Genomic DNA, 24370 nt, shown 5'->3' with positions numbered 1-24370 from the left:
TCAGACACTAAAATGTACAGTAACATTCTGTACATATGTTGATTGTAAGACATATATGATTTGGATTGTGCAAGGTGTAAGACAGGTCTGGTTGGAATTATGTAACCGCTACTTTGATGCAGGTATATATTTAGCCCTTTGTGTGCGGCAGCTGTTTTGTGTCATTGTTGTGATCATAATTATCCAGGTTAAAGAACATCCGTATCAAAGATGCTAACCCTAAGAACATTTGCACAATAATGTGCATGGCTATTTGTAACAGGGTTTGTCACAAACATTATTCTCCACCTAAAGGCTGGTTCTGACTATTTTGTTACTCTGTTACTGTCTAACTCTTTTGCCTTAAGCTACACTGGAGAAGTTGCTAGTAGCAACCAATCTACTGTATATCTATAATTTTATAGATTGTACTTGATAAATGCTACATCAAAGCTGATCTGAGGCAACCCAGGGTGCCTAGGCACACAGTTTGGTAACCACTGATCTGTACCATTGCTAGTAGTAATTATATTCACAGTCTTTTCATCACCTACAAGTGTTGATTTGTACTGTGGTACAGAGTGTACTTAGCAGATAGGGGTTTGTATTCGGTCAGTCATCGAGTGTCATTTTGCGCAGAACACATTAAAAAGCTAAGGGAATGAGGGCCAGATTCTCTAAGCGTCAAAAGGGATAAAATGGAAAGTGATAAACAGCCAGCCAATCGGCTCCTGTCTGACATTTTTCAAACACAGTCTGTGTCACAGCAGGTAGGAGCTGATTGGCTGGCTGTTTATCACTCTCCATTTTATCACTTTTGAAGCTTAGAGAATCTGGCCCTTAGTTACTGTTATGTCATAGTTAGTGTGGTTTTCTCTTTGGTTATAAGATGTTGTTGCATTTTTGAAAAATTCCCATTTGTTAAAAAATATTTAGTGGGATACCCAATTGCAAGTGGTAATTTACCGCATGGCAAAATAATAATATTTGGGTATTATGCTTTGCATGTCTAGAGCAGATATGGGCCTGAGTTCTGGGGGAATCCATTAACTGTGATAATTCACCATGTTTAATATGATATACCCCCTTAGTTCTGTGGTCATCTAAATACATTGTGGCATAGAAAATGTCATGATGCATTGTTACATGCTTGTAACAGATTCAGAATCTGTTTGTCCCATCCATAAAGTACTTGCATTTTTTAACCGTTTAACCTGTTTACTCATGTTTTTTTTTGTCTATGTTCTATTGCCTTATTTTCATACCCTTTAAACTTCTGTGATCTTCTGCCTCTAAGCCCTTTTCTTGTGCTGCCTTCCGTGCTACAGTGTATATACGTCTAGAATCAGTGTGCTGTTGATGACACAGTAAAATCTCTGCATTATTCTCATGGCATCTCTAGGCTTAATATTTCCTACAGGGATGCTCGGCAAAAATCATTTAAAAATAAAATTGTGCATCCCGTCAGTTATTTGGTCGTGGCAATCCTGCATTTCTGTGTGTGCACATTGCTTCTGATTGGAAGCCACCAGCATTGGTTTTGCCTTTCCTAGTGAGTAGAATACAAGAAGAGGGGAGAAGTTGAATACAAGCGGGGAGAAGGCTGTGGTTGAAGTAGATAGTAAGATCAGATTGGAGAAAAGGAGGGGTTTACATATATGACATGATAACGGTGGAAGACATAATACAAAGGATGGGACGTAGATGCACATATGGGGAGGCAGGGTGATGGAACAAATAGGTTCATGTTATTCTGCGCAGCCAGTGTCTAAATGGCCTCTATAAGGTTGCAGGCAGTCCATGGCCCATGCTACAAACACGCTGACTAGATGATTTTATTTGAAGCCATTCCGTCATCCACAGTAACCCTGTGAGTGCAATCCTGCATGCTGTGGGGTCGCATTCGGGAGCTACAGTACTGCATCAAATTCTTTATTTTCTCACTTTAATGTTCATTTGATTGATATTTAAAAAAAACTCCTTAAATAGCCCTTATACTTTATGTATTTGTTTTTATCTTATATTCTCACAAAAAGCCTTTTTCATCGTGTCTGTTGATATTGACAATGGTAACAACACAAATTGTCAATGCAATCCATGAAATTTGATCTATTCCCAAACTGCATACAGGTGTGTCCTCATACACCACTAGTTTTTGCCCCGTATTGTGTGTGTGTGTGTGTGACTTAGGAACACCGCCATGGCTACTGATTCCTATGCTGAAGTACTCCCAAATTCTGCATCCTAATACGCTAATAGTGAGCTCCTAGGATTAGTAAAAGTAGTAGCGGCTGTAAAATAATGGTACAGTAGGAAGCAGCAGGTTGATGCATATTATAAGGAAAACTCATTTGGCACTGCTATGTCCTCAGAACAACAAACAGGGCCGTTTGGCACTATTTGAAAAGAGGTGTATGTGGGCACATTTGTATATTTCGGCTAATAGTAGGTGTTGTTTACCCCCCCCCCCCTACCCTCCCAGTAGTGACCTCAAGATAGGGTGATATATCATATCCTATTAAGGGCAGAACTGGTATTGTATATAATGCAGTGTATTTGTTAAATAGAGAAATAGATTTTCCTATTGTGGGTCTGACATGTTTATGATAAATGTGGGAGGTTTGTACAGTGGAAATCCCTGTGTTGCTTTCTGAGGAATCATCTGCATTCCATTCTGTGTGTACATATCAACACGCTCCGCTCCTCCTCCCCAAAGTGCTTTGTTAAGCATGTAAGTATGTGGTACAAGCAGCTGGCACAGAAAGTCTTGGTAGCACCCGCTGTAGTGCAACCAGCTCAGGTCACAGGAACAGTGACCCTCAAAACAAATGCCGCTGGTCCAAATCTACAGGGCTGGTAAGTGCCAAGATCTTCCATGCGCTGGGTACATGAGGATTTTGTGAGGAACATCCTTCCTCTGTTTGTTATAGTCATTTAGGCTGCTGGATGAATGTGACTTGCTAAAAATGTCTTGGAGTTGATCCTGTTTCATGTCAATTTGCAGTGGAACACGCAAGCAGGCGTTTGTGATATTAATCGTATACTGTAGGCATGAAACTTTCCAAATACTCTACAAGCAGTTGGTGTGTGTGCTCTGTACATGGGAGGCGCTGCCTATGAAAGAGGAAGTTATTCCTTATCAGTGGAGCTGGCCCAGCTTACTCTGTGATGACATAGCACAGAAGGCATTTTTCTGGGATACAAGTTCATGTAAATTTCATGGATATGTCGGTATACAGCGGGAGTTCCAGAGTAAAAACATGTTTTCAAGAAGTGACTGCAGCCTAGGTAAGGTAGGACAGTCCTGTTCTAGAATGCTGTTTAGGAAACATTTTACGTTTCTGTTACTGCTGGGAAGTGTGTATTTACTGGCGCAACTGTTATGTATGAACGAGAGCTGAAAACTGCCATTATTGTGATGATGTTTTTATGTTCGTTTCACATTTGCTTTATTTTAAATCCGTTTGTATCTAGCTACTTGAAAATGTTTTAGTTTGAACTTCATCTGCGACGGTTTTAGTTCAGTTAACACATTTTTTTTTGTTGTTGTTTTTTTTTTTAGCTTTTGTTAGAGCAAAGTGTCAAATAACAAAAGAGAGGACTTTGTGTGGATGTATTATAACATCTAATGAAAAGAGTTGGTATACGTGTGGATGTGTTGTGTTCTATAACATTCAATAAGAAGTAGGAAGACTGGATATATTGTAACATATAATAAGGAAGTGGATTGAAACACTATTTTTTCGACGTTTGGAAAGAGATAAAATTGTGAGAGATCTGTGGGGGTATTCAATCCTTGCCGCTATTTCTGACTAATAAGTGTCGTTCCCGACAGGATTGAAGTGGCAGCTAATCAGAACAGACTCGACTTTAAAAGCAGCTGCCGGATCTCTACAATCCATGGGCATTTTTACAGACACGCCCCCTTTTCGCCAAACGGCAGAAAGGACATTAAATTCCGCCTGCTGATAAACAGGCGAGCGGACCAAAGTGGGCCATGGATTGAATACCCCCTACAGTACCATCTAAAAAGCACTTAATTTTTTTATTTTTATTTTTATAAATACAGCCTCTAAAGACACGCTGATTGGCTAGTACTTTGTGTCACAATTAATAAATACCCCCCCCCCCCCCCTAGTTTGGTTGTAATTTTTGTTGTAACATCTTATAAGAAGGTCTTAGGCTATCCTATTAGCAGTGGTTGGTTGCCACTTGTTATGTCATAACCTCTGATGCCAGCGTCCCATAGCCCAGATACCTGCTTTTACCTGGTATTGTGCTTTGCGTGCCTGAGTCATACGAAGCATTATCCCGGATAAGCAGCTGCCGGGACCAGCTAGAACACACGGGATAGAAGACTTTTCACCGATCCCATGTGTTTTCGCCCGACCACGGATCCATTCTGTATGGATATAATGTGTATTTTAACATCTATTAAGAGATGTGGATTCGATGTGTACTGTAACATCTAATGATGACTTAGCGTGGGTGTAGTGTCTACTGTAACAGCCAGTGAGAAGATGGAGGACTTCCTCCATCTCCTTATGCTTCCTCCATCTTCTTCTACTCCTATACTTATGCTATATAGTAATAAGTATTTTAAAATATCTTAAGGAAAGTGAAGACTGAAGAATCTGAAAGCGACAATATTTGGGCTATTTAGCAGCAGGATATAAAGTGGGATTTGTTTACCGTGCAAAACCAATGCAGTTTTGCATTGCAAAAAAATTGCTGCTTTAAATCTTTATGCTAACTCATTGAATCTCTTCACTCTCATACACCTGTTCTTTTTACACTATATGGAGCAAAACGGACATGACCTACAGGTAGCAATCCCATGCTGCCTGCTTTTTTGTAAAAAAAAAATTTAAATTCTCTTTCCTCATTGTTTTACACCTTATTTAGCTTAGTGCGCTAGGTATTTTTGTAACCAAGGTATTATGATAAAATTGCAGATTAAACATAGCTGGTATCCAGGCCATGTATAGTTGTACGCTCTGTCTTTATGTGCTCAAATCAGGTCAGCACGATATGGATAGCACCAAAGCTCTCCAATTGTCCCCTTCACATCTTGCACTTTGTCAGGAAATGCCGGTTACTGAGCCTTTAACTGGAACCAGCATTCTTTGACTTGAGTGCATGCTGCAATACTGTTTGCGCTACACTTAAGGCAGAAAACAGCATTGCGGCACTAGTTTGGGCAGATTTCTGCTTGCACCTCTGGAAGGGTATGAGCTGGAATCCTTTAGTCGGGAAAACAGTACAGCCAATTGAATAGCTCCAGGACTGCCTTCCGATAGCTATTCAACGTAAGCTGAATTGAATCAAGCCCATTGTCTTCAATCCTAGATTGTACTTTGATTTTTAATTTTACCATGCGTATTGTATACCATGTATATATGATTGGTGTTTTGGCGTGGCTTAAAAGCTTAAAAAAAACACACTAATTAGTTCTGTTTGGTGCAATGCGAATAAAGGTATATGTAGGCACATCTGTATTATAACTTATTAAGGAGAATTTCCATTGTGTGCATTGTACAGTAGCTCCCACCAAAAGATTTTGCACAACTAGCCCTATGGCTGCACTTATTGTAGATTTCTGCTTGCTACCTCCTGAGGTAAATCTGTGTAAAGTAGTGTTGCGAGGGAACTCCATAGCTACATTGCACCTGGCTCTTGGCACAGGAAAATATGCTTAACACAGCCAATCTTGTGCATCATGGGGCTGTCGTGGGAATTAAGGTGGTAATTCAATTTGTCCCACAAAATAGTTAAAAAGTTCCCGGGCTCTCTATACAGGAGCTGCAATACAAATAATTGTATCACCCACCAAGTGTGCATTTGACTATCGCTGACAATGTAACATGCAAAGTTTACTTTCATTCCACATCATTCATATGCAAATGATCTGCATTCTGTGCATGTTTTCAATCACTAATATGACCTAATACACTAATGACATACATTCTATGATTTAAGTTTCCATTTTGATTTTATTTTAGTACAATCAGTAAATGTTATACTTAGCTTGGTCCTTTTAAGCTAAGTACACACTTTCCTAAAGCTGTATCTTACGCCTATATCTACTTAAATTATTAGGATTATATTTTCAGTTTAAGCACTCCTGATAATCATCTGCATTTTTTTCACTGGCCTCGTTCTGCTGATTTTTGTGCAGATGTGTTTTTCCCTTTTTGTTTTTGTCTTGTGCTGTTTCCTCCTTTAATTCCAGTGTCTGGTTGGAGGGCTGACATAATTTTTGTTTGTATAGTAAATTTGTTGTAAGTACACTACAGGAGTCTTATCGTCCCTCCCCCAATTTACCATGCAAATGGTCATTTGTTATCTGCAATGCTAAAGCTACTGTAGAGAACATGTTATATAATTGGCTGATGCAGATGACTGTTTGGCCAAGATTGTAAAATGTATGCTTTTCAGAGCTTGTCATATCGGCCATTATCACATAGAAAGCTGCAGCTATATGGCATATTATAAGTTATGAGCAGTATGTGCTGCGGATGTAATATTTTCATCTGGTTTCACACACACCCCCTCCCCCCCCCCCCCCCCCCATTCCGCTTCAAGGACCTTCCGTCCCCATGACATGCGCATTCGATAACTCTCAGATATTCTCACACAACCCTTTAATATCACTTATACTGACCACATACTAACAGGCCAACGCGTGTGTGCAGCACTCCAGCAGAAAGGAAGAAAACCCATCGTCCACCAGAGAGAAAACAGGCAGCCTGCAGGCATAGGGAAGCAGCAGTGGGATCAGTTGATTGCTGAGCCTATTAGTTTTTTTTGCAGCCAGTTAGGGGCAGAATTCATAAGAGAAGCAAGCAATTTGGATGCTGCAGCAGCCGATGTAGCTCATGTATTTATGACCGCACCACCAGGGCTGCCGCAACAAAGCGTAGCAATCTCTAAAACCATCTCACAGAGTCAAATGGTGGCTTCAATTTTAGGATCCTGTGTAGATGCATCAGCATTTGCAGTTATAGATGTACCTGGAGCACCTGCTCACAGCACATATATAAAGCAGTCCTCTGGGCTTTCTCGCCCTATCAAGTCCCTGATGCAGTGTGTTGTTGTTGTGCTACTGGTGTGGTGTCCAGGCTTGCCTGCAGTAGGTTGTTGACTTCTTTTCCCCGGGATGTGTCCCCTTATTTCCTTTTCTGATATCTTCTTTTCTCTCCTATATGACTTATTTTTATTATTATGAATTCCCCTTCCCCCATAGCCCTGTTGCTTGGGGCCTTCTTCTCCCCTGTTGACGTCTCTTATATTCTGCTCTTTTCTTTCTGGGTCTCCTTTGCACTATGTATTTTTTTTATTATATATTTTTTTGTATGTGAATTGGGCATAGATCTTCTATAAACATTTTAGAAATGTTCATGACATGGGTCATTTTGGGCCATGGCTATTGTTTTTTTTTATTTTGAATTTTATCATCTGTTTTCATAGCTTTCAGGTCAATTATTTTTCTTTTTGTTTTATCTGTATTTGGTCTTTAACGTAAATTCTATAAATGGCTTGAATTCACTGCACACTCTCAGGGTAGATGTATGAAGCAGTGATAAGGGAGAAGTAACAAAGTGCCTGGTACTTTATCACCGGCCAATCAGCTCCTAACTGTCCCTTTTTAAAACCAGCCTGTAACTTAACAGTCAGAAGCTGATTGACCGGTGTTAAAGTACCGGGCACTTTATCACCTCTCCTCCCTTATCACTGCTTCATACATCTGCCCCTCACTGTTTTCTAATTTCTCATAACCACCCATTAACGGCATGATGATCTGCAAAATTCTTATTTATGTGGTTTTCAGAGTTCAGCATTGTTACAACCGAGTGTAAAGTAAAGGCTCCTATATACTAGGGCGATTCACATGCAATTTGGGCTCTTCATTTGATTGCAGTGATCAATTGCATGAATAGTGTCCAAATTGCATGTGATTGACAGCAGGTCCGATGCAATGCACGGTCCAGTGCACATCGCACCAGAGCCTACGAGTCACACCGACTGCAGAAGCAATCTGTTGGATTGCTTCCGAGCTGGGCAGGCTTCGCTGGAATCTAATGCGATATATCCCATGCAAAAAGAGGGAGGATCGCGGATGACTTCTCAGAGGGGAGAAGTCATCCTAGTGCAGTGGTTCTCAAACTTGGTCCTTATGACCCCATACAGTTCACATTTTCCAGATCACCCAACAGGTGCACATATTACTGACTGACACCTGTTTAAAGATCCGCAGGTGGAGTTAATTATTTCACTTGATTCTATGAAGAGCCTTGCAAAACATGGACTGTGTGGGGATCCTGAGGACCGACTTTGAGAACCTGTGCCTTTGGGTACGCCCAGCTTAAGAGCGCTGGTTAGTGAATTTTGTGTGTGTAGCAAAGTGGAAAGGAAAACTTTATTGAGAATCTTGTCTACTACCCTTCCAAATATGCTGTAAAAGGTCAAGTGAAAAGCCCAGCACACGTTAGATGGACACTTGGGACAGAATGTACAATGTTCTGTGTGATGAAAGGCAAAAGAAGATTTTGAAAAAAAAAAAGTTGTAAATCGTTGTCTTTGCTTGGATATTAAAGAAAAAAATTTAAACTTATGTAGACATTGTTTGTATGTTTGGTTCAAAGTCTGAGATGCATCACCAATCAGGGTGGGAGGGCAAAGAAGGAACCATGTAACTGCAAGACTTATGTTGTAACCATGCCATATACTTTTTTTTTATTTTACATTTGTTCATACATGTGCACATGTAAAATGAGTAACTTGCCTGAAAAGTAATGCGCATTCTAAATTTGATTTTGTGATATTTTTAAGGGTTTGTCCATTTTTGTAAAGCATTGAACATTTATATTTCCTGCTATGAGCTATACAGTAATATAAAGAAAAAAGTAGTGCTGAAATAAATTGTAATACAGGTAATCCCCCCTCCCCCCCCCCCTGTAAGCAGCCATTTTGTCAAAATTATCAGCCTATCGGTGCATTGGGACCTAGTGGCATCACAAAGTGCCTTGCCCGGATGATGTTGCTGTGTTCTAGCGTGTCTGCCTGGTAAGAGCTGCCTCGGTTGTAAATAGTCTGCTGTTAGACGTTCTGTAACACGTGGTCATTTGGATTCATACTGTAGCTGCATGGCCAATGGTGATCTAATTAGCATGTGACAAGTGGCTGCTGTACATTCAGTGACTGAGGTACTGGGTGTTTCCTTAGATATACATGGTGTATCCTCTGCAAGCTGAGGAGGTGCATGTGTTTACATGTGATACAGGCCTGAGGCAATATTAGTAATTATCTAGTCGTCACATTAGAGAAACATGATGATGATGATGATGTGTGAGGCATCACTTTGCTATCCGCATTAGTTTAAAATGCTGTAATTACTGGCGTATACCTATTTATGTCCCTAATGCAGCAATAACTAGATTTCGGTTTTGAAATGATAACAAATTAGGTATTTCCTTATTAACAAGCAAGCAGATCGAGTAGATGGAAATCACGGTGCTATCATTTGCCCATTGCACAAATTGGTGTGGTGGAGGGGCTACTGCGGTCGCTTTATTACCTTTGCTTCAGTTGCGTCTGCAGCTTTATGATAATGCTAGTACAAGCCCTTACCCTGGTGTAAAATGGTGGTGTTGGACTGGGATCAAAACTTGCACCAGCCACGTGCTAGGGACAGAATTGCTATCAGAGTGTGGCCTCCAATGTTAATGATCAAGGGGGGTATTCAATTAAAGTGCTGATTTTCTCCTAGGCGAAACATTGACATAGGTGAAACTGCTTGGATAGTCGAAGCCACATGTTTTCACCCCTTTTCAGGCAAAATTGTGAGGTTTTTTTCACCTGGTTTTTAGTCCCTTTTCCTCCAAAATAGTAGGAAAAGGCTTGGGCATTGAATGATTAAAAAAACGCATTTGAATACAAAGACATCAAAATAGCCCAGTTTTTTTTTTTGCCTAGACAAAAATCGAGACTAATTGAATATCCCCTTAGTGTCCGAGTGCACAACCACTTTTGAGACACACTTATAACATGCCCATGTGGGCTCCTGAATAGCCACCTCCCAGTCACCCATCAGGAACACCCAATACATTTCTGAGACTGTGCCTCTCAATAACTAATGCGTGTCTCTGCGTACACATCATGGCATGCATGATTTCCATGTGCAGTTGTAAGGCGTGGACCATGTATATATCTATATTGGCATTACATCCAACTCTAGTTCAGACCCAGTGTCTTGAGTATAGCAGGGTATGGTGCAAATCTTTAGCTATCATTATTGTTTACATTCTGACCTTTTAAGTATAGATCAATGTAAAGCCGTGTACAATCGGGACCCGGCCATCAGAGAGACGGCTAACTACATCCTGCCAGCCCCAGGAGCTGTGGCCAAATATACAGTTCAGCAAGAATCTTCTTGCCTGCGATGACTATTTGGACGGGCGATAGCAACGCTATGGGGCCACACATCGCAATTTGGACGACACTGTAATCAAAATTGCTTACAAAACTTACCCCGTGTGTACACTGCTAGGGTACCATTTGTTCCGGGCGACATAAAGCAGGCCATGACCCATCCCTATGCCTTGTAATTTGCACCATCATAAATCTTGTTTAGGGCATTACATTTGGCAAGGCCTACTGCATATCAGAAATAAATACATCTGAGAGAGCATGTCGCTACAGGTGGGGATCTTTCTTCTTACTGGTTAGATGTAATCTCTGCTAGCCAACAAAATGCTGTGAATCATTGCAGAGCATAAAGCTGTCGCCACTGAGAGACTTTCACCTGCACTAGTGATCCGAAATCTGCTCTTAGCACAGCTTAAAATAAAAGTAGTATTAAGGGTCCATGAGCACCACTTGCTTCAAGCAGGCAACGAGTGTTATTAGCATACTTCATCTATAAGTCACGGATTCCTATTTTTTCTTTTATTCAAGCTTCAGCCTCCACAAAATATAAGAGTGTAAAGGTCCCCTTTTTACACTTGTGAGATTTTGTCAGATTTGACCCAATTCAGGTGGATTAGGTCAATTTATCTGACAAAATCTTATCTGCCTGATGTGTAGGACCCAATGCACAATCCTGTGCCATTGGGTATAACCAAGAGATTGATCCTCCTGTACATAGGATGAATCTCGAGTCAATCAGGTCCAACTTGTTGGACAATCGTAAGGGGGCCTTTACTGTTTGCGTAGATGTGCTGTGCTACTGTATTGTAGACTTCATGACTCCTGCTTGGTTTTGTCTCTCTCTCCCTCCCTTGTGTTTTTGGGTTAGATGAGAAGGATGACGCGAATGTAAAAAAAAAAATGTATAAAAATGGGACCAGACAACTTGTACGTAAAGTGTTATTATGTAGCCAATGAACACGCTGTGCTTATAGAGCCACCCCGGCCTCTGCTTGTGCATCCGCACGGAAGGCTTTTCTGTGTGTCGTATCAGTTGGTCTGTACAGAAATTTTATGATTCATTTTTTTTATGATTCATTTTTTTTATATGTAAGTTGGCAAACAAGTCACGCATTGCTGTCTGATAACCTGAATTGCTGATAGGAATGTAACTGCGGATCACAGTACACATTGTGCAATGTCTTGTTAATTAGATTTTTCACTGAATCACATACTGTATAGTTTTTTTCTTTTTTCAACGAAATACAAGTTAACCATTAGTGTGCTGACTGCTGTGCAATATGAAGGTGACTACACACGGGGCGATTTCAGGGCATGTTCTAAACTCTCTCACTAGATCGCTTGGAAATATGCCCCTACATTGCTCCTTGTGTAGGAGCGACAGTGACAAGCAGCCCCGCGCAGCGATATCGCCCGGCGATTAATATCCAGCATGCTGGATAAATCTAGGTAATTGCTGGCCACGACCAGTACTGTCACCGAACACTGGCCCTGACCGATCGCTCAGCACACAGCACTGATACATCGATGTGCTGAGTGATCTACATTGTTGTGTGTAGTCTCCATCCGCCTGGTGACAATCTTATGGAGTACATTTGATGCAAAGGCTTATTATCAATTTGGCAGAAGTCTTTCTTAAAGGGGTGCATCAGACAGGTTGAAGTCTGCAAGTTTTGGCTGAGACGTTCAGGACCTAAAAACTGCAGAGTCTGTTTAAATTTAGTGTTGATATATTCTTAGATAATATTGCAGGATGCTGTAGCCTCGGAGATCAGTGAACATTCAAATAAGAAAAAAAAATGTTTTGAAAAACATTTCCTTTTTGTGACTATAATACAGCTTTATACAAACATTTCCTTCCTATGGCAGTGTGCAAAAGCATATTAATAGCACAATTTCCAAGAATTTCCATTTTAAAGTTATATTTTCTTCACAGTGACCATTTTTTTATAAAAAAAAAATGGGTACTTGTGTAGTATTACGGCTCTCACGATGGGCATCGTACAGGGAAAAATCTTCGATCTCATGCGATGCGATGTCATTTTTCACTGAAATTATGGACATGAGTTGAAATCATGTAAAATGCACCCCAAATGTCATTTTTCACACTGTACCACCCCCACTATCAACGCCAACCTGAAGCGTGGCGAGCGGCGGCAATCGGGTCCTACGACCTTTTCATACCCCCACTATCCACGTCGGGGTGGAGTTGAGAATAGAAAGTGTGGCAAGCGCAGCGAGCCACCGAGCCCGAAGCGTGGCGAGTGCAGCGAGCCCCGCGAGGGGACACAGATACCTGTGAAGCCCGCGATGGGACACGGATACCTGTGAATGCGATGGGAGCCGTGATACTACACAAGTACCAAAAAATGTGTTCATAGGTTGATATTTATATATCGAATATGCTATTCGTGTACATGATGATGTACAAGCAGCATTTATTAAGACATTGGCATTGTTTTATTGGGCTTTGGGCAGCCAATGGCTGGATCTGAACCAGCCAGTGACACTGCTCTAAGGATCTGAACCAGCCAATGCAATTCCATAAGAATATGGAACCGCCAATGACCGAATTAGCAAGGGCTAAATGTTGTAGGTATTTGTGGATGTACAAGTCATCTGTCACACATTGTGCTGTGTCTTCCAATTCCGCAACATGCTGCTTTTATTATTACATGCTGCTACCGCTTGTAATAGAGTTCATTTCACTCTGGCAATTAGCAGTATGTGAGCTGTTATTCATTTACCATGAAAAAAATAAATGCATGTTTCTCTTTTTTTATTGAGTGATGCTTTGTATATAAACACTGCTTACTATTGCTTCTTTGTTCTTCCTCAGATTGTAACTCAATTGTGCATAAAAGCTGTAGAGAGAGCTTCACTCCCTGTGCAAAGGTCAAAATGAAGGTAGGATTCCTGTTTTGTGTTCTATTAACGTTTCTTCTTGTTTCAACCTTCCTTCAAAAGTTGTTCAAAAATGTAATCAAAGGAGGTTAATTGTGCGGTTCTGCAAGCAAAATAAGGCATTGGCTTTCTGTAGTTATTTACCAGTCACTATACACGTGGGTTTCCAGAACTAGGTGATCCTTAGTCAGATTCTCTGGTGCAGGTTATTTTGTATATTGACGCTTATTGCAGCATCTATCTGGTTAGTCTAACCTGTGTACTGTAGTGAATGTGTAAGAGAGAGACCCTTTGAAGTTTCCTTTCCATCACTAAATAGTTGAGAGAGTCTCCTAAAGGCTGAGAACCCTGCATCATCCTTTTCTTATACACTGATTAGTGACCTAAACGTGGAAAAAATAATCAACATTGTCTGATCTTTTGGCAGCTACTGCCTGCAGGTATTGGATTTTTTTTACGGGCTGATCCAGTATTTACAGGACGGAAGACTATAAATTCATTAGAAACCATGGCCTTATAAATATGTAGTCTTGCAGGTCCTCACTGATGTATCTAGCTCTTAGTGATGGAATAGATTGCATTAGATTATTGTTCGGGTCTCAGAACAGCTGCCCCGGTGCATGTGGGTACAAGTGCGTGTTATCCAGGCAAATGTAGACAATGCTATTTGTGATACAGATGTGTTCTCATACAGATATAATAACATTTGGGCCACATGGTGTAAAGGGCCTGTTATGATTCCATTGTTGCACACTTTTTCCTCAATTTTGCTTATGGGATCACTGTGTTCATATGACCAACACCACCTCTGCACACCCCCTTCATTGTCCAATTTTGCCTGTGGCTAGATAGGGCAACAAACTAAAACTAGCTGTTTAGTAGCAAAGGAATTGGTATAAAATCACTGATTAAACATAATGCTGCATGGCGTGCGTCACTCGTATCCAACCTGTCTCTTTAGCCTGCTAAACCTGGATTGTGCAACCTTTCCCTTCATTTTTCTCTTCATTTGTTTATTGGGGTCATTCAGGTGCAGTTGAAGTTGCTATTACTGCTGTATGGTAATACAGCAGGAGGAGTCTATCCTATAGACTGTAAGCTTGCAGCAGGGCCCTCTAACCTCCAAGTCTGTCTGTTGTTACCCAGTTTTTTTTACCACTGTCTACTACTGTAAAGCGCAACGGAATCTGCTGAGCTATATAAGAAACTGCAAATAAATAAATAATATTACAAGCCAATGCCTCCTGCTGCAGTAGTGCTCCGAGCTGTGCCTTAGGATACAGCATCAGATCAAAGCACCCACCATCATGCAGCATGTGGCACAAGCTGCCCCGTCGCAGAGGCCTCTTCCCACCCTGTATGTTGGCGACACACCTCCCTGTGCCCATTGCCACCCCCTTCCCCAAACTGCACCAGACTCTTAATCAATGATGGTCTGATGCTGGCCTGCATCCTATCCTGTGGGACCCATTCACTCATGCACAGAAGTACCAAGTGTCTGCAAGCGCACCTGAATGACACCCATGTTGCACAAGGTACTTATGATTAGGGCTCTGGGGCTACTGAACAGTAAAGTCTGTGCCCCAATTAACATAATAGCCATGCTTATTGGAGCTGCAATATGGCTGCTAGTGCCCACTTTGCACAGCAAATTGCACCGGCAACTCTGAAACGCTTCGCTGTGCTGTGAGTGGCGCGTGCAACTCGAGCGAATGAGAACGATGGTGGGTGTACGCATTTCCCAGTGTCCTTTTTATGTCAGACCTGCAACTGGCAGATGCTTGATAAGTTTGGCTATATCTGTATGCAGGGCTATTTTTGTGCAGGCTCCAGCAGGAACTGTGGCCCTTATTCTAGTTCACTGTTTCTGACAAAATATTCCTCAGATGGACAAAACCATGTGCACTGCAGGTGAGGCAGGTGTTACTTGTGCAGAGATAATTAGATTTGGGTGGGGTTTTACACCTGCCTCACCTGCAGTGCACATAGTTTTGTCCATCTAAGAAATATTTTGTCAGAAAGAGTGAACTAGAATAAGGGCCACAGTTCCTGCTGGAGCCTGCACAAAAATAGCCCTGTCTGTATGTAAATTCTCAATGCCTTTATTTATTTCTTCGGCCGCAGGTCATGTTAAGGTTGTTATCAGAGCCAGTTTTGGAGGGCTGACATTTTACCAGAGATGTACAGGGTCATTAGTCCGTTCTTTGTTATAGATTTTTTGTTTGTTTTTTATCCTGCCATGATGAATGTAAGCTTGCGAGCAGGGCCCTCCTACATTTTGACTGTCTGTAAATACCCTGTTTTGTTGTATCACTGTCTGCTATTGTAAAGCGCAACGGAATATGCTGCGCTATATAAGAAACTGTTAATAAATAAATAAATGATGATCCTACGATATGACATCATGAGGTTCACTGCTATTTCATAAAACAAGGACCTCAACAACAAACCAGGGATAATCAATATAGTCCAATACAATACCACAGACGTGTTGCTTTTTTTTTTTTATTCTAATATATTAAATTCGACGCAAAGGTTGGAGCCATCCCTTTTGTTTAACCTGCCTCATGTAAAGTGTTTGCTAGATTTGTAATGGATCTTCTGATATTGCTCTGAAAATGTCTTTCAAGATGAGTGTCCCGTATCCAAATATCCGTTATCCAAATTATTCCGAAAACCAAACATTCCAGAAAGTTAATTTTTTTTCTTTTCTTTTTTTTTAAATAAAAACTCACTGGGGACATTTGTAACAGCACTACTGAGGACATAATATGTAACTGGCACTATATATGTACAAGACAATGATTGCTTGGCATTCAAATTCAGTATCTGAGATAGTACACAAATTTTCATGTTTTGAAACCTTGTTTTTTGAAAATATATTTGTGTGCATTTCATGTGTTTGTTGTGTGTGTATACAGCATAAATGCAAGGTACTTCAAAATACATTATTGAAACATTAAAATATTCTGAAATACGGAATAATCCGTTATCCAAAATTCTCCTGGTCCTGAGCATTTTGGATAAGGGATACTCAACATGTATTACCATCTTATTTATATGGATAATTGCAAAAATTTGTTGCAAATGTTGGTCTAAAAACGGCAGTGTTACAGATACATTCAGTCATACATTTGTTAATAAAAAAAAACACATTTTTTTTTTTTTAGCAACAAAAGGTTCTCCAGCCCCATGATACCTCCTCTCTACCTGCGGTCATCATGAGAAATAAAGGTAAGCAATGCCAGACCGTCAATGCTTAGTAATTTCCCAGGGAGGCACAGTTGTACAGTGGATGGCATTACTGCCTCACATGTTTCATCACTGAGGTCATTGCCAACCAAAATTGACCCTAGTGTTTGCTCTTGTGATAGGCAATATAGATGGCACGCTCCAATTTGCCAGGGATGGGTGTGAGTGACAAAAGTACTGTGTAATATGAGCACTGTGTAAATAACTGTTGATAGAGACTATAAATGTTTCTTAATGACTTTATAGTTTGGTTCTTTAGTCAAAGGTGATGGTACATACTGTAGTAAGCCGTTATGTATAATTAATATGCATTATCTAGATTTCAGCGGAACAAGAATACGGCAGCTTCGCCTCTTGTTTCTTGCTGTAGTAGTACATAACCAAGATCATTTCTTTCTTACATATATTTTGTTTCTCCTTTTTAAATACAAGAAATTCATTTTAGATACGTGCTGTATAATATAGCAGCAATGGGTTTTCATGACTGAATACCTGTACTTTGTATACGGATTACTTTGCTAATGAAACTGGTCACAGAAAAGTATTGAGCAACCTCTACTTACCAAACACAATATTTATTTTCAATATAAGAGTTTTTACTTAATTGTTAAATAAAATGCACTTAGAATGTACAAACTGCTTTGCTGTCATTAACATATAGTTGTAATATTTCTTTCAGGTTCTCAACCAAAGGAGCGTCCTCGCTCGGCGATTGTGGTAGCAGATGAGAACACCTTCACGTCACTCAGCTTCAATAGCAGAAGACCACAGACCGCACTTTCTATTTCCAAAAGTATTTCTACACAGAACATTGCAGGGTAGGTCATTTGTATTTTGGTTGCTTACTTCTAGCTATGGGATCAGGTATTCAGTTGCCATTTACCCTCATTAACTGGATTTCTGTTCTGCATGTAATGTAAATAACACATTTGTTCGTAAGCTGCTCAATCAGAGGTGTGTCACTCAGGTGCCAAAGGGAGGGGTAATTCTGGCTAGGAAAAAAACATTTTGTATCCCAATTGCACACTGAATGAGAAAATAACTACATAATAATCAGATAATACAGAGATCTTGGTTGTATATATCTGCAGATAAAGGGCTAAGCCCCCAGGCCTTACGTCAAGGCGTCTGTAACACTGGGGGTCCCTAATACTGGGTATAGGTCTGGGGTGTGGGCCCCCAACATGCCGACACAGGCTGAGTACTCCAGGACAGCACACAAATGAAAATTAGTAGGGGTTAATAAGCATATAAGTGCTATGTAGGGAAGTGAAGCTGTGATTAAAATACAAAATATATACAATGTGATAGGTAAAAATAAGTGTTAATAAAGTGTTAGGGTGTGCTAACCTAGAGCAGACCAGCCATATCAACATGAGGGGGACCACACTCCCAAACCCATCCCATAAGCAATAACATATATGTCTGGGCTTAATAGCCCAGTGTAAGGCCACATGATAATGGCATATAACATCTGAGAGCCAGCTTACCTGGAGATACCCCTGGCTTCTCCAATGGCATTCTGGAGTCAGCAATCCCTCCTAATGTAATGTAATGTAAATAAGCATGTGTTTTCTCACGTTTAAAGGTCTTTTACATACTGTTTGGCCATCTGATCACATGCCCCATACACTGAAAGCAGAGCAGGAAGACAGTCTGCACAATAAATCTGGAGCGCCTCTGGTGATACTGTATATGTAATCATGCTTTGTATGCTCAGCCCCAATGTCAATATGTTTTTTTTTTTTGCAGGATTGGCTGTGATGAAAATTTTCTAGGCACATGGAGAGTTTTATCTCAGTCTACAGACTCTTTGCACAAGATTAGCAAGGTCAACGAGTCTATGGAGTCTCTTGTTGATGAAGGTGAAATTCTATGTCCTTTTGTGTATACACAATATTGTTTCAGCACCAGAAAAAAATAAAAATCCTACCTATATGCACATGCCTGAAGGATGCTTGCGCTACAGAGTGCCAGAGGAGATGGGTTATGGCATACAAGGTCGATCAGGTCATGTCAACACAAGCAGGAGGAGGAGTTTGCAGGTGCACACTAAATATATGCTAGACCTTTTTATATTAGTGCTATATTGCATTTCTGAGGTTCTTAGTATAATGATGGCCATTATTATGGGCTTGTCCACCACGTCCAGGTTACCTCAATAGGACAAGTCCCTAACACTAATCTGAGACAGGTCTAGGGCACAGGATCCCCCAGGCCAGCCCAGAAGAAACACCCCATGGCATCACATTGGTGTGAAATTAAAGTGATAGTAAAAGGGATAAGGGAAATGATATAATAAATGTGAAGGGTGCTACATATATACTAAACAAACTCATACACTTTCCATCACCCCTTCAGTTTGTTTATTATGCTAAGAACCTCAGAAATGCAATATAGCAATAATATTAAAAGGTCTAGCATTTATATTTAGTGTGCACCTGCAAACTCCTCCTCCTGCTTGCTGCACTACAGGTCTTAGCAGGTAGCACCTCATATGTCCAGGGTGTGCAGTTTAGTGTTCTTTCCCCCCCCCCCCCCCCCCATGTCAACACATGAAAAGGTTTTTTAAAGTAAATTTGTAAGTTTCAGCATATGGACCCCCAATTAATGTACCACGTCCCCTCACACAGTTTGCGTCACTCACCGTGGTTAGGGAAATGTGCCCCGCCCCACTACTTCCAGTTGGGAGCCACGTGGATCTAAAGTACAACAAATCCATTTTCTAAATCAACTTATGTCGAGTACATATCAAAGCTTCATGATCGGTATGATCGACCGCATGTATATGCCTTCATCAGGATTTGTTTCTGAAAATTGATGTATCAGGAAATTACAGAAATCCATCTCAAGAAAGTAAACGCGCTTCTTTAATTTGTCATTGCTCTCATTTCAAATTTGTTGTGATAAGAAAATATTGTAAAGCATTACTGTATAAAGATTTTTTTTGGTACTTGTTTCCTGGCAGGGCGCCCAGTAGGCATTTAGCGTACTGGGCTATTCTCCATAGTGAAATTGCATCGCACAGCGTGTATAGTGCCGTGCCATGCAATGCGATGTCCATATTAAGTGCACAGGAGTGCTTATACAATGAAATATCGCATGGGATCGGAGGGCACTGTAGACCGGGTGCGATCCGATGCGATATTTCATTGTAAAAGGCACCCATGCGATGAGATGTGATGTGTGCTTACTATGAGATGTGTGATTGGATGAGATGTGATGTGTGCTGAGTATGAGATGTGATGGGTGCTTACTATTGAAAGCACCTATGCCATTTTTTTGCGTTACCTCCACTGTCGACGCCACCCCGAAGTGTGGCGAGCGCAGCGGAACACATCCTCCAACCTTTTCATACCCCCACTATTCACGTCGGCGTGGAGTTGATTTTATATAGTGTGGCGAGCGCACACGGATTACTTTACATGTATTCCGCGTCCCCTCGCTGTGCTCACCACGCTTCGGGCTCGGTGGCTCACTGCGCTCGCCAAACTATATAAAATCAACTCCACGCCGACGTGGATAGTGGGAGTATAAAAAGGTCGGATGACGCGTTCCGCCGTCCCTTGCTTCGGGGTGGCGTGGATAGTCGTGGTGATATCATACAGCTGACACAGTAATGACGACATGTGTTAACGAATAACTGTAATTTACTTAAATAATTTCATTGAAGAAGCATAAATTATTAAGAACATTGATTACAATAATTAATAATAAGAATATATGAACTTTAAAAACAACAACATTAATGCTTAAAAATCAAGAAATAAAGTCACACTTAATCATCCTTAGGGAGGAGCTTAAGTGCTTGGAGTATGCGGTGGAATGGGTCATCAGCTCCCAATGTCTTTCTCCACATGAATTCCTGTAGATAGGATTGGAGCTTGTGTTGCGCAGTACCTCTTTGGCGCTTATTGCACCATTTACATGCGCCCCACAATCTCTCCACATTCTGGGTATGAACCCCTGTGGCCGGGTCAATGAAATTGTAGCGATGATTGACTTGGAAATGTTGGTATCCTGCCAGTTCAAGCTGTTGAGAGCTGTATGCCCTCCAGGAGTCCATATAAATAGTGGTGCCCGGCTCTATATTGTCAATTATACAGTCCATCAATGTGGTGGCATCACGCCTAGGCACCATTTTCAGGAAACAATGTCCGGTTTCCCTACATATTCCACCGAAAATCCACTGCTGTGGTAAAATCCGGCCGACGTTACTTTTGCGCTTAACAAATAACGTTTCATCTACTCCACAATGTGGCCAGGTCCACCGATCCGCCGCTGTGGCTGCACCATAATTTCCAGAGCGCAAGCCTCCCGCATCCAGCGGTTGTACAGGACCGCAGTTTTTTCAGAAATGTGAAGCTGCTGCTCACAATACTCAATGGAGGTGAGCTCCTGTGCCCAGGAGTAAATGAAGTGCACCAAGGTCACAACCGATAAGCGGCACCCTGGAAACCAGTGGGCCACTCTGAGGCAAGCTAAAGATGTTCATCGATGCAGCCATTTGCTAAATGTGCTTTAGTTCTGCGATAGTTAGCCAGCAGCTCTGAGGGATGCTTCCAGTACTGTCAGAAAATCACCTCAGAATGATTTCTGAGAGAATCTGACAGGGGGCGGGAATGACCGGAACGGGAGCGGTACTGAAATCGCATCGCATGCCACTAGAACGTCATTCGATGCTATTTCAGTACGGTACCGTACGTACTGAAATTGGGCGCCCTGCTAGGAAACAAGTACCTTTATTTATAGATAGATAGATAGATAGAAAATTACTAACATTCTATAGTACAGTGGTAGCCAACTCAAGTCCTCGAGAGTTACCAACGGTTCACATTTTCCAGACAACCTATCTGCTGCACATGTGCACTCATTACACAATAACACATTTTAAAAGATCCACAGGTGCAGCTAATGACTTCATTTGTGATTCTGTGAGGAGATCTGGAAAACATTGACTGTTGGTAGCTCTCGAGGACTGAAGTTGGCTACCCCAGCCATGGTACTATAAAAAGTAAATCTTTACATGATATTATGAGAGCTTTCTTATGAGAACATATACTTCCCTTTAGGTGTATTTATGAATTCCCCCCACACATCTTGCTTTAAAAATAGGATTGTATTGGCCAAAGCTCTCATGTTGGCCCTTATTTGTATTTTGGTGGTCATTGAAATTTATCTATTTTGTTTTGGGCAAGCCAGGCCTCTATATAACGTGCCCCTCTGCTGTGCACACAGGCACTGATATGAACGAGGGCCAGCTCATGGGGGATTTTGAGACGGATTCCAGGCAGCTGGAGGCAGAGTCCTGGAGCCAGGTAGTGGACAGCAAGTTTCTTAAGCTTCAGAAGAAAGATGTGGTGAAACGCCAGGATGTCATATATGGTAAGACGTTTGAAATACGTGACACTTTTTTTTGTCATATTCGTCCATTTCTTGGATATACAGATTAGGAAATCTAAAGTACATATTGTGTTTTACATACATAATTCACAATGCTTTTTGCTGTTACTTTTGAGCTTTTACCAACTTTGTGTAATACTTTGTATAATGAGAAAAAAGTCGGTATTGTAACAGTTCTACAGGTTTATTTGGCTTATGTGCAGTTGAGATAAGGTACATTTTATTAGTACACATTTAACATGTTTACTGCACAAGGGGGAAGGTATTGGTGTTATTGGTACATTGTTACAAAACTGGTGATGTTTGGAAAATGTAGGCTTTACGAGTGTACACACCGTGTGATTCCTATTCTAGTCAATCCCGATTCAATAGGGATCGAATCACACAGCACCTTGTACACATTTATACCATATAGTACAGATATGTACTATATAGTTTTGCCTCCACAGTCTATTTTTCTATTTGATTCGAAAACATTAGATTTTGATTCGATTTTGCTTATAAGCAAAATCAAATAGGAAAAATAGATGAAATTTAGCAGTGTTTACACCCTATAACTTCTGAAAAAGTTTTGGAAATAGCAAGTTGTAGCCTGACTTTTGCATAGTAGTTTTTATTTGTTTGTTTTTAGTGTAGTATTTATAGGCTATATGCATATCTGAAAGATCACATTTTGTCATGTTTAGTCCTCTTTTCCTCTGCCAGGTCAGAACCTAAAGGCATACTCTCACCTCTTCCTCAAACCTTCATACCGTATATACTCGAGTATAAGTCAACCCGAATATAAGCCGAGGCACCTAATTTTACAACAAAAAACTGTGAAAAGGTATTGACTCGTGGGACCCTCACAAGAGTATAAGCCGAGGGGGGGCTTTTTCAGCATAAAAAATGTTCTGAAAAAGTAGGCTTATACTCGAGTATATATGGTAGTTCTTCTATTAGCACATACAGTACTGTAAGGCTTACAGTACTGTATCTTAAATGGCAAAGACATTTCTGCCTGTCTGTTACAGACACAGACTGTACAAAAGGCCTTTACTTACAAATTCATATTTAAGTTTAGTTCTTCATAAGGATTTTTTTTGTGCTTAATATATTTTTATTAGAACTCTTAGCATGTTACAAACACAAATATGATGACAATCCTAGAATTTTACAAGAAAAATCTCAAAATTCTGTCTATTTGTTTTGTGAATTTGCCATGGGCCCTCTAATAAAATCCATGCTGTTTAGTTTCTTTTTGTAAGGTTACATTTTAGGAATAATGGATATATAATCATGATAGGCCTTCTGCTTAGCTCTTCTTCCCCCTTCTTGGAGCATTGCACAATTGCTGCACCTTTGCATTCTTTTATGTTGTAACTCACTCGGGACATGACTGGTATTGTGTGAGTGCTGAAATTGTACATACTACTGTTACAGTCCATAGGGGAGAGGAAGGAATTGGTTGTGTTTTGTGTAGGTGCTTTACCAAAGAATGTCATGTACTTCCTTTGCAGGGAGTTACTTAATGCATGAAATACAACAAATCCCCAATTCCCTGTCCCGGTAAACATCAATGATCAGTGACCACAACAAGTGTGGCCAAACGCAATCCATTCTTTTTGGACAGGTATCAGCAGCTAGATTCCCCTCCCTCTCCATCCCTAGACCTCAGGTATATGGAGAATGACTTCAGCCATGTCTCACAGGTCTCACAGGTCTTCACAGTATCTTCACAGTATCACAAGTGAAATAATTAGCACCACCTGTGGATCTCGTGTCAGATAGTAATGTATGCACCTGTGCACCAGCTAGGAGATGTGTAAACTATGCACTGTTAAGATGGATACACACTAACAGATTTTTGTTCCAATTATAATCTTATAATGTATGGGAGAAAATGACAAGCATTTGCTCCCAAACACTGGAAAAAAAGATTAAAAAAATGGACATTCAGACACATTTGTTAAATCCATTTGATGTAAACAATTTATCCAAACAAACATTTACCATTTTTTCAGCTTTTGTGGTCAATTGGTTGATGTATATACATTACCAGATTTTCGCTCTAATCAGAAAGATTGGACAGATAATCTTAAGGTGCATACACACTGTACAATTTTGACCAATTTGGTTGAAAGACATTTCCATTTAACCCAGTGTCCTGGACGAAAGATGTTGACGAAAGATATTGACGACAGACGAAAGATCTAGCTACAGTTTATAGGCTCTTTTTGAAAGATATTCAAATTGAGCTGCATGCACAGTTGACGAACAATCTTGATGAACAACTGGCGGGTATGCGCATCATCATTCGTCGTTCGTTTGTTGTCAATATATTTTGTCAACATCTTTCGTCCAGGACACTGGGTTCAATGGAAATGTCTTTCAACCAAATTGGTCAAAAAAATTGTACAGTGTG

The 24370-nt window shown here is 40.7% G+C and overlaps 1 protein-coding gene across 12 annotated transcripts in view; it reads left to right on the top strand.

Annotated features, from left to right (window-relative positions):
* AKAP13 (A-kinase anchoring protein 13) overlaps window positions 1-24370 on the top strand; it is a 200581-nt gene that overhangs the window by 158978 nt on the left and 17233 nt on the right. For 7 of the 12 annotated variants that reach the window (XM_083184216.1, XM_083184220.1, XM_083184219.1 and 4 more), the window contains 5 exons: window positions 13247-13314; window positions 16482-16545; window positions 17243-17381; window positions 18316-18428; window positions 21766-21948. In XM_083184216.1, coding sequence (XP_083040342.1) covers window positions 13247-13314; window positions 16482-16545; window positions 17243-17381; window positions 18316-18428; window positions 21766-21948 — 567 coding nt within the window. The remainder of the gene's footprint in view (window positions 1-13246; window positions 13315-16481; window positions 16546-17242; window positions 17382-18315; window positions 18429-21765; window positions 21949-24370) is intronic. The other 5 variants (XM_083184218.1, XM_083184223.1, XM_083184222.1 and 2 more) reach the window with 1 other exon arrangement.

The sequence above is a fragment of the Crinia signifera genome, chromosome 4 (genome assembly GCF_055691185.1).
Source record: "Crinia signifera chromosome 4, ASM5569118v1, whole genome shotgun sequence".
Classification (NCBI taxonomy): domain Eukaryota; kingdom Metazoa; phylum Chordata; class Amphibia; order Anura; family Myobatrachidae; genus Crinia; species Crinia signifera.
Note: the sequence above shows the minus strand (reverse complement) of the source record. Positions and strands in the feature narration are given on the sequence as shown.